General features: G+C 36.7%; 2 protein-coding genes across 2 annotated transcripts; one reads left to right on the plus strand and one right to left on the minus strand.

Annotated features, from left to right (window-relative positions):
* Positions 1 to 423: 423 nt before the first annotated feature.
* Positions 424 to 3501, minus strand: adat3 (adenosine deaminase tRNA specific 3). The gene is made up of 2 exons (XM_051711127.1): positions 3374 to 3501; positions 424 to 2926 (listed from the first exon to the last, which is right to left on the minus strand). The coding sequence occupies exon 2, from the start codon at positions 2879 to 2881 to the stop codon at positions 1865 to 1867; it is 1017 nt and encodes a 338-aa protein (XP_051567087.1). The 5' UTR covers positions 2882 to 2926; positions 3374 to 3501; the 3' UTR covers positions 424 to 1864.
* A 218-nt stretch (positions 3502 to 3719) lies between these two features.
* On the plus strand, positions 3720 to 11290 carry osgepl1 (O-sialoglycoprotein endopeptidase-like 1). The gene is made up of 7 exons (XM_051710971.1): positions 3720 to 4026; positions 6602 to 6989; positions 7314 to 7518; positions 9987 to 10135; positions 10324 to 10454; positions 10537 to 10608; positions 11068 to 11290. Exons 1-7 carry the CDS (start codon positions 3833 to 3835, stop codon positions 11150 to 11152), a joined length of 1224 nt encoding a protein of 407 aa, XP_051566931.1. The 5' UTR covers positions 3720 to 3832; the 3' UTR covers positions 11153 to 11290.
* Positions 11291 to 11406: the final 116 nt, after the last annotated feature.

Raw genomic sequence — 11406 nt, forward strand, 5'->3', positions numbered from 1 at the left:
AAGAGCATTTGTTGAAACCAAGCTGCCAAAACAACTTGTTCTCTGCTTCCTCCACATTGTGATAGACACTGTGGTAGACATTCGCATCTGACCCCCTCCACACCAACACATCAGTGTCTACTTGACCTTCCGTAGCCCCGCCCAGTAGTGGTGAGCAGTGAGATAGTAAGGAGAAAGCAAGGCTGCGTTTCCCAAAAGCATCGCAAACTTAAGTTGATTGTAGAGACCATTGGCTCCAATGATCTCTATGATCTACTTAGGCTTACGATGCTTTTGGGAAACGCAGCCCAGGTCAGTCAAATACAGAGAGCCAGTTATAACAGTGGGCATTTAATATTTAGTCTTAAAGAAGCAGCAGCACCAAAACAGTTTCAGAGGGTGAGATTGAGGGTGGAAAATTATCATCTTTTACTAATATATGACTTTTTTTTTTTTGCAAAAAACTTTACTCATATTATAGGTGAACTTCAAGGGACACACTAAAAAAAAATGTCATGACCCCTTTAATGTTTTGCAGATGATAATGACAATGGAAAATGCATTAACAAAACTTTAATGCTTAGTCTGATAAGTACTTACATATTCATTTAAGTCAACATGAAGTTGAATTTGGCTTATTTACTTTCTTAATGAAGCTACCTGGTCTTATTTGTCTATGTTTGTCTTCATAATATTTCATAAAAGTCTAATAAATTGCTGTCTACAAAACAACTTGACATCACCTCTTATTTATCAATCCCTCCCTTCCAACTACCTGAAAACATTCTGGTATATAATGTCTACTTTTTAAAATCCAATCTGTTCCATTTAAAATAAAGTCTGCCACATTTTTATTATTGAATATCCTGTTTCACATGGAAATATGTAACATTAAGTAACATGGGTTGTAAATGCCATTTCATGTTGACTCGAGTATGTAATGGTGAAAGTCTGGATAATTACCAAGGCAGTTTTTCATGGTATTATTGAAGCTGAAAAACTGTAACATAGCCCAATTAAAATAGTTGTATCCTTTCACTGTCTTCTGACAATTTCTGCAAGGGCTGAATTGTCCCAGTTTTTTATATTTTCCCTTTTGTTTTGAGAGGTATGAACATAGTATGCTGTGTTGTATGACATGCTGCAAACAAATAAAAAAAACAGTATTACAAACCTTGTTCACTAGTACAAACACATTGTTTAAATACCAGATACATTTAATTCCTAAACCTTTTGACCATAATTTTAATTTCAATTAATGAATTTCCATTATTTTTCCATTACCTTTTCAGTTGTTTGTGATTACTGGATAAGATTTTTTTTTAATCTTTCATAGAGATGGCACTCACAAAGAGCAACTGATTTCTTACGGATTCTTACTTTTTTTTTTTTTTTTTTTTAACTACATTCAATATATAATTCTATAGGTTTCCATGACTTATCCAGGCCAGGAAATCACAATTTTAAAAATGCCCATACATTTCCAAGGCATGTGAGTTGTTACTAAAATTTCTGACATATGCATTATCTAATATGAACTTGTTTTCTTTGCATTATTTGAGGTCTGAAAACACTGCATCTTTTTTGTTATTTTGACCAGTTGAAAATAAATGCTCTAAATGATAATATTTTTATTTGGAATTTGGGAGAAATGTTGTCAGTAAATAGAATAAAACAAAAATGTTCATTTTACTCAAACACATACCTATAAACAGTAAATCCAGAGAAACTGATACATTTGCAGTAGTCTCTTAATTTTTTCCAGAGCTATATAGCTATATATATATATATATATGTATTCGACTGGATTTCTTGTATTTAAAAATATATAAACAATTAAAATGTTGTCTTTAATAATCACATCCCTTAAGAACAAATTATAAAATCATTTTTTGTGTAAAGCCTCACATGTGTTCAGCATCACCCCTTTAAACACTTCAAAGTGGTGATTTAAATCTTTCTGGCAATGAATTTTATACTTGCTTCCCAAGGCACCATCTGCAGAGGGTGCTCCATAGAACACTCTGTTTATTCTTGAGTGGACCAATGCCATTGCACACATCACACAAGGTTCTCTAGTGACGTAAAGATCATATCCGGTGCAGATGTACGGCTGTCCGGTTTCTTTTGCATTGCTTAAAGTCTCTGGGCTGCTATAGTGACAGGCTGGATATTTCTCGTATTTGTAGGCACCTCCACTTTGCCCACAGGCCACAAGGTCAATACACACCATGACAGCGTGATGAAGCGGATGAGAGACGTTCTTACAGTCATGACTCACAGCAATGATCCGCTCAGATTCCGGGTCAACAATCACAGCACCCACAGCATCCATACCTCTCTCCCGCCCGTATTTTGCAGCCTTGATAGCCGCCATCATATACTCTTGCATTTTAGCTTTCTGATCAGCAGTGAACAACTGCCCTCTCAAAGCAGACGTCACTTGTTTGTCCTCATGAAATGATGTAGGCCAATATTTACTAGCTTTTTCAAACTGTGCCCTGGTCAGTGGTGGACTGGCTGGGATTTCAACCAGAAAAGGCTCTCCCAAACCTCTAGAGTCAAAGGAATGTGTGCAAAGCAGATCAGCAAGTGTAACTTCTTCGCTTGCATCCATCTTTTGCACATCTTTGGCCAAGCACACAATGACTTCCAAAGGATGGGGTCTGCTTTTGTCTTTGCAAGCCCTGACTCTTTTTATGTGCTGGAGACCAGGTAAGGGGTGGCTCAGAGCAAGCTCTTTGACGAGGCGAGATGTTTCTCTTTTCTCGATGATTGGTGCTGCAAAGGCCGGCAACAGTTCAGTGTCCCGAGACTGCTCTTCAGAGAGGACAGGAAGAACAGCCCAAGACTCTGTGTCATATATATCCATTGCTTTCCTCCGCTTGGCCACTGGCTCCATCGTTTTCTACTCAATTAATCAATTGTCAGGGTTTTCTTGGAGTCACTTGTGAAAGCAAGACATGACAGTACACAAGTCATACTAGTAATATAAAGAACTGGCATCATAAGAATCAGACTTGTCAAAAAAAAAACAACAGAATTGACCAGTAAAACCACTCTAAAATCAATGAACGTGCATTAGTTATTTCAAGCAAGTCATCAGGATGGGTAGCTGACCTGAAATTTCAAGCAATTTCAGTACTTTTCCCAATTCTTATACAGGTTAAATATTATACATGCAGTTTACATGACCTCACATTTTAACTGAATGACTACATAGCATGAGTACTTTAAAAAAGTCCACCTAAGGCTATTTAAAATTAACAAAAATTATGAGAAAAATTATCATCTTCCACATGTATGTACAATAAATAAAATCATGATGTTACATTTAAAAAAGCCTAAGGGCTTGTATATGTCAACTACCCAAATACACATGGTAGACAATTACCTTATTTGGAGAAAGTTATGGACTCCCAGTATCAAATACTAGTTGGAAATAGCCAAAGAAACGATTATCGGGCAGCAAAAGTGTGAGTGAAACATTTCTCCACGTGAGTCTCCATCCCTACTGTATTATTAGTCCGCTGGAAACAAGCAGTCGACATGGTTCCTTTTATTTTCTACTTATCAGTCATTCATCTCTGAGGAATTTTTAGCATAATTATTGGAAAATATATTACGTTTGAATCAAATGTGTTTTTTTTTTTTTTTTTTTTTTTTTTTTTTGCGTTTAAAAGGAGTTTAAGGGAATCCAACAACGTTTGTTTCAGTAGGAACTATTTATATGTAGCACCTCGTTTCATGCAGGGTGAAACTCAAATTGATCAGCGTTTCTGATTTACTTGAAATTCTTGAGTCTGACGCTATGTTGTTATTTAGAAACTGAATTGTCAGTGTTACATCCAGCATGTTTCCATGTGCTGTAACCGGACCGGTTCGCTGCTGGATAAAGCATTGCGCTGTAAGATCATTTGGTGCAGGACGCCCTAGATTAGTTTTGGGGATTGAGACCAGCTGCGATGAAACCGGGGCGGCAGTGCTGGACGAGGCTGGAGTGATTCTGGGGGAGTCTTTGCATTCTCAGAAACAGACACACCTTGAGTAAGTATGCAGTTACTGACTAACTCTACAAATATACAACCTTGGAGAAGTCATAGACTTTCACATTTCAGATGTATTCAGGAGATAATATTGTATATTAGTATATATATTGATATGTGGACTTAATATATACATTTATGTGTATATTACTTTTGGGATTCAAAGTTCTTTAGCTAATCGTGAACGTGCCTCTATTTTGCTGGGAAAAAACAACAACAAAACAGCTAAAACCAAAACCACCCTAGGCTGGTCCTCTGGTGGTCTTAGCTGGTTTCACAGCCTTTGGCTGGTTTTTAGCATGCTAATCTGGGTGACCATCTAAGGCCACCTTATATCAGCCAACCATCTTACTAAAATTTGACAGTCTAAATTTAGAATGCACCCCTTTTGCTTTAGTAACAGCATGCCCTCCATGTTATCCCTGTATGATTTGAGAATGTTCTAAAAAGATCATTTAACTCGTTTCAATGAAAGCCAGATTCATGAAACATTCAAACTTGCATTTTGCTTTTCTTGCTGTTTGATCTTAAAGGAATATTCCGTGTTCAATACAAGTTAAGCTAAATTGACAGCCTTTGTGGCACAATGTCGATTACCACAAACATTAATTTAGACTCGCCCCTCTTTTTGTTTTACAAAAAGCAAAAAATGAAGTTACAGTGAGGCACTTATAATGGAAGTGAATAGGGCCAATTTTTGGAGGGATTAAAGGTAGAAATTTGATGCTTATAATTTTATAAAAGCACATATTAATTCTTCTGTTAAAACTCATGTATTATTTGAGCTGTAAAGTTGTTTAAATTGACATTATTTCAGTCATTTTAGGGTTTGTTGACATTACAGCGTCATGGCAACAAAGTTGTACAATTGGCTATAACTTTACACAGAAAAGGTTAGTATGTGATTTTATCACACTAAAATCATGTTTACACGCACATTGTTTATGTCTTGTGCTCATACTTTTGAAAAAGTATTTTAACGTTCAAAAATTGGCCCCCATTCACTTCCATTGTAAGTTCCACTGTAATACAGATTTTTATTTTTATTTTTCTCCCCAATTTGGAATGCCCAATTCCCACTACTTAGTAGGTCCTCGTGGTGGCATGGTTACTTACCTCAATCCGGGTGGTGGAGGACAAGTCTCAGTTGCCTCCTCTTCTGAGACTGTCAATCCGTGCATCTTATTACGTGGCTCGTTTCTACCTGACACTGCGGAGACTCCCAGCATGTGGAGGCCCATACTACTCTCCACGATCCACGCACAACTTACCACATGCCCCATTGAGAGCAAGAAACACTAATCATGACCACGAGGAGGTTACCTCATGTGACTCTACCCTCCCAAGCAACCGGGCCAATTTGGTTGCTTAGGAGACCTGGCTGGAGTCACTCAGCACACTCTAGATTCGAACTTGCGACTCCAGGGATGGTAGAGATTTTTTTGATTCTTTTAAGAAAAGGAGGGGCGAGTCCAAATTAATTCACGTGGTAATCAGTATTATGCCACAAATGCTCGAAAAACCCGGAATATCCCTTTAAGAGGATTTTCGTGATTCCAGCTTACTTTTTGTGGAAAGGCGTTAACGTGGTCAATGTTACACATTTCCTTACCTTTGAATGGTGACCTAGAAGTGCAGAATCTTAAATATTTCTTCTTTGTTTTTTCATAACTTTTATTTGTTTTGAATTTGTACAAATCCTAAAACTTTCAAGGTTTAAATGGAAAAAAACAAAACAACTTTTTATTGTTATCTCAGACTTTTAGAGCCAGATGAATGTAAAACTGAACCTGAAACAGGAGCTTAAAATGCAATGTTTTTCATTGTGGTTCGTTTCGAGCAGAAATAGCATTTTATTTTTTTTTTTCTCGTTCTGGTCTCAGCATTTCGCTGACTCCTTTCCAATTGGTAACCAGTTAGAATGAAATTAAAGAATGGTAAATAACGTTCCTTTTTTTTAAATGACAGTACTCTCTGCTAATAAGCGGTGATATACCAGTTGCAGTGTTTCCAGATCTCTCTCAGAAAAAGGGACCTGGTCTGGAAAAACAAGTTCAAAATAAGGGACTTGCCTCCCCCAAAATAAGTGCATTTTTTTCCCATGTTGGGGAATTATCAGCATAGAAATCATAACAAGCAAAGTATTATATAAAATAAAAGTCTTTTCAGTAGATGTACTGTATGCTTAATATTAGATATATCCCCCAAAATATTTATCTTGCCATCAAAAATCAATTAATAGCAGAAATCTCTCTCCTGCATGTATGCACACACTACTTGGGGAGTTTGGACTTAACGTTATCTTATGCTGGCCGAAAAATTTTCTTTTAAATGTTTAATAATTATTTGATTATAATTACTTGTTTTAATTACAGATCTGCTTTTCGGTCAGAACCCAGCAACATCAAATCTGTATTAATGCATGACATCAAACAATAATTCAGTGAAGACGTGGAAACAATTGAGAAATGTACCTTTTACCTCGGTACCTAAATATCCATGTTATTTGTAAATGACCCCAAAACTACTGTATTGTTATACATTTGATAATCAGACCTTGATTTGATGTCCTGCAGTACTGGTGGCATTATTCCAACAGTGGCCCAACGCTTACACAGAGAAAACATCTCCAGAGTTGTCCAGGAGGCCTTAGACAGAAGTGGCATTGAACCCAGTGAACTCACAGCTGTGGCCACAACAGTAAAGCCTGGTCTCGCCCTTAGCCTGGGGATCGGCTTGGATTTCAGTCTGAAGTTTGTAAGGCTCCATGAAAAGCCGTTTATCCCTATACACCATATGGAGGCACATGCCCTTACTGTACGAATGTTGCACACTGTAGATTTTCCATTTCTCGTGCTCCTTGTCTCTGGAGGTCATTCTCTTCTTGCAGTGGCTAAAGGAATCGATGAGTTTTTTCTTTTGGGGCAAACACTGGATGAAGCAGCGGGGGACACTTTAGATAAGGTAAGAGGATGTCATATCAGATTATAATGCTTTTAAAAACCTCATCGAATGGCTGGATGAGCGCGGTTTTCTTTCCTGTGTTGATGTATTTCCTATTGAAATGGGACAAATCCTTATTTTTATCTATTTATTAGCCAATACCCTTAAGTTTACATCACAGCTGAGAAACATGATTTGCTACTTGCTATTTCTAGTCAGAAAAACCAGAAGTGAATTTTGTCAACTTTTAGGAGTAGACTAGCATATAGACGACCTCAAAACCAACGGAAATGAGTAAAAGCCACAGAACTCTCATCATGTGTTCATCTGTGCTTTAAATGATAGATTGCTAGAAGACTTTCTCTTAAGAATCACCCAGAGTGTTCTACTTTGAGTGGCGGACAAGCCATAGAGCTTCTAGCAGAAGATGGGGACCGACTCGCGTTCCATTTCAAGTCACCAATGGGGCAGCTCTTCGACTGCAATTTCTCTTTTGCTGGTTTGCGCAACCAGGTGACAATGGCAATACAAAAAAAGGAGAAAGAAGAGGGTACTGTATTTATTTATACTTTTAAAAGAAATGGGCTTTGTTCCAAAACCTAATGAGGCAGCATCCTAGCTAAAATGGAACTTCATAAGTGTAACACTCTACATAGGCAGCAACTGTGAGTCAAAGAAATAGCGCTCCTCACGTGAAGTGCACAGAAGACAGTGCATGCCCACTTTTTCAGTATTTTTCCCATTCATAAAAGAGCTCTAAACAATTAACCAAATCAACCAGCTCTGAGGTACATTACAAATTTTATTTGAAGTATTTGAAAACTGGACAAAAAGACAAAGTAACAAGACTGTGTACTTTGTCTTTCATGAGGGCATGAATCATGAAGCACTGTGAAGGACATAATCAAATTTAAAACAATGGAAAAATATAAAACTGAAACAAAATATTCCAATATTTGCAAATATATTCATAATGTGTCATAGGCAACCTAGTCTCAGTGAAAACATGACTCTGTATACATTTTTGCAAAACTTGTTATACGTGTCTCCAGGTACAATTCCCTGCAGTTTCCAGGTGAAATGAACACTAGAGGCACTACAACAACTGTGTGTTTTATTCACTTTCACTCAAATCATGACTTTAATGGCTGATAATGACTTTATAAATACTTATTTTTCTCTCTATTACTCAGAATCTGCTATTTTATGATATAGACATACTTTTCCTCAAACAAATCTTTTGAAAAACAATATATTTTAATGCTTGTATTACTGACCCACCTACATATATACACTTATTCCATCATGATTAGCTTGCATGGTAGCTCATCTGATAGGGTGTTGGATTACTATTCAGAACACGGCCGTTCAAGTCCAGCCATGGTCTCAAGCTGATGTGTGACATTACAGAGTCATAGAAGCAGCACTAAATGAAGTAGTTGGTTCAGAAAATGTGATTTTTCATTTTCCTTCTGTATTTCAAAACACTAGTAAGGATAAGGATGTCTTTTTTAAAGTCGTCTTTATATTTTAAAACACTAATGGTTAGGTTTAGGCGTTGATTTGGTAAGGATCTCTTTTTTAAACATCTAATTTATATTTTAAAACACTATTGGTTAGGTTCAGGCATAAGTTTTACATTAGGGAGGTATATTTTAAAAACATCCATCTTAAATTTACCGTAAACCCCTCATCTGAATACGATACCATTTTACTCACTTTTGGTGCCCCTAGCTGGACATTTGACTGGAAACCTGCAGCCAAACATGTTACACAGGACATACATTTTGAATTGCAAAAATGTTGTCATGTTTACGTAAATTTCTTAAGATCAGGCTAGTTATGGGAGTGTGTGGTGGCTGCAGACCTTGTTTAACGTGCTTTGTTGGCTGTGATTTTCTGATTTGATCGTTTCTCTTCAGGATCATGGGTAGTGTAGTTCTTCACCAGGAATTCCGCTATTAAACGCAATTTCTAAATTATGTACAGTCAGCCGGTTGTTATCGGAAAATAAATCCAGACAGGGTAATCAGGACCCCAACGTGAAATCCACCTCCGGTTTGCGTCGGAGTTCTGTTGGTGTTTATTTAGAAAATTAATGGCCGTCTGACTGCTTATTATGCATCTTATTACAAGACTTCTTGCCAAATAATTAAATAAATGCACATGAAACATTGATTTGTGTTGAAATTATTTTATTAGCTTTCCTGTAGAGATTGCACATTGGTCCGAGAAGCAGGACAGATCGCAATACCCGATCTGTCCTGAGTGGTCTGATACAGGGATGTGTGGTTGTTACTGAGAAATATCAGACCACTAGATGGTGCCATTGACCAGTCAGAATCGAGTACTCCGAGAGCCATGTATTAACATCGATTAACTACCTCTGAGCTCAGGTCTGTCTTTAAAGGTTTATAAGTTTTCGTTACAAATTAATTTGCCAATGGAAAAAAATAAAAGGGATTTTTTTACTTCCAGAACCAGACTGTTGCACTCGAGTTTTACATTAGCATGTTGCTAAGCTAATGACGCAATACTCTAATAAGCATACAAATACACTGCTCTCTGAAATATTTTGTAAAATAGTGTATTTTCAAGATTTAACTATTTTTACACTATACTATTTGATATTGAATTTGTTATTGTATTAACTTTATTTATAATTAACATTTCACTCATTTAGTCTGTTATCTTGGTTGGAATTTTTTTTACTAATGCATTATGGGAATGACTGCTCCACAAAGGATACATGCAAAGCTGCATTAGAATTTGGCTAAAATAAGTTATGTACCTTTTGGAATACCCCTCGCATCGGAAGCGTACCTATGATGCCTTAAAATGCTGCCTATATAGGTAGCTCATTAGGTTTTGGAACAAAGCAGCCGTTCGTTGTGATTTATTTCCTCAAATTTGACACTTGATTAGAGATGCAAGAAAATAATGTAACATTACTAAACTAATCCCTATTAGACCCATTCAGTATTATATTAACTGTAATAAAATGTTATTTTTCCTTAGGCATTGAAACGGGACAGTTATTATCATGTGTTAAAGACATCGCTGCTGCCTCACAACACACTGTGGCGTCTCATATAGCTAAACGAACACATCGTGCTATTTTGTTCTGTAAGGCTAAAGGTCTTCTACCACAGCACAATCCAACTCTGGTAAGTTTACAGCACCAGAGATCTCAGATGTAGCATTTTGCATGAAAATTATCCTAAGCTTGGCTTAACCATTTCACAGTTTTAAAATTTCAACAAATGAATGCCTGTGGTGAATTGACATTTGGCAAAAATTCCACTCCAACCAAAAATCTCTCCACTGTCTCTCTCGTGCACAATGCCCTCTGTAGGTCGTTTCAGGAGGAGTAGCGAGTAATGAATACATCAGACAGACTCTAAAAATTGTCACAGATGCCACTGGGTTGCGGTTACTTTGTCCTCCGTCAAAGTTTTGCACTGATAATGGAGTCATGATTGCATGGTATGAAAATAACATGTATTCACTTAAGTGTAATGTGTCAGCATTGTGCATAAAAACTGACTCTTGTTACTTGTGTTTTTAGGAATGGCATAGAGAGACTAAAGCAAGGAAAGGGGATTGTGTCCCATACCCAAGAGGTCCACTATGAACCAAAGTAAGTCAAAAGCCCAATTACTCATTTACTGTTAGTTACTACAATGGATCTTTAAATCCTTGAGTCAACATGAAATCAAAATAGACCCTTTTTACTTTCATAGAGCACATTTCTGTTTTTATTGTGCACAACTCATCTTTAAAAAAAAAAAAAAAAAAAATAGGTTTTTGTAATCTTTAATGAAAATAAGATCAATGTATTAGCCCCTGAAATGACTTTTCCTTTTCCACTGATGTCACAAACCCCTTATTTTTCAACCTCTCCCCTTCAACCATGTCTTCAGTTTTCGTATTTAATGCACCAGTCAATTCCAAATGGATAAAATCAAGTCTCACTCAGAAATATGTCAAATTACGGAAGTAAAAAGGGTTGCATATAGCGTTTTATGTAGACTGTAACATTTTTAACTTTTTTATGATTAAACATAATATGTCAAAACATAATTCTACTTATTTTTAGGGCACCGCTTGGAGTAGACATCACCACAGAAGTTAAAGAGGCTGCAATCAAAGTTCCACCTTTAAAACTGAGGATAAATTATTGATATTGTGTTCTAAAAAGAGAGGGCATTTCCTACGTATTAATAAATGCATATTTATTTAAAAAATATATATATTTCTGTTTTTTTATATGCTTTTCTATTAACTTTAGGCACGTTAGGCCAAATTTACAAGTCCATGTCCTTTCGGTGTCCTCAGTTATTTCCATTTAAGCTTAGAGATAGTAAGGGAACTGTGGTAGGGCTTCTGCCCCATCCTGACTCTGGGCTTAGCGGTTCTTGGCGTCACAGGAGCTGAC

The sequence above is a fragment of the Myxocyprinus asiaticus genome, chromosome 11 (assembly GCF_019703515.2).
Source record: "Myxocyprinus asiaticus isolate MX2 ecotype Aquarium Trade chromosome 11, UBuf_Myxa_2, whole genome shotgun sequence".
NCBI classification, from domain to species: Eukaryota; Metazoa; Chordata; class Actinopteri; order Cypriniformes; family Catostomidae; genus Myxocyprinus; species Myxocyprinus asiaticus.

Bases quoted from the DNA above. Each gene is read 5' to 3' on its own strand.
- adat3 (XM_051711127.1), bottom strand. From the start codon at position 2,881: ATGGAGCCAGTGGCCAAGCGGAGGAAAGCAATGGATATATATGACACA.
- osgepl1 (XM_051710971.1), top strand. From the start codon at position 3,833: ATGTTTCCATGTGCTGTAACCGGACCGGTTCGCTGCTGGATAAAGCAT. The intron at 4,027-6,601 runs GTAAGTATGCAG...GATGTCCTGCAG, and splicing joins CAGAAACAGACACACCTTGA to TACTGGTGGCATTATTCCAA. The intron at 10,609-11,067 runs GTAAGTCAAAAG...ACTTATTTTTAG, and splicing joins GAGGTCCACTATGAACCAAA to GGCACCGCTTGGAGTAGACA.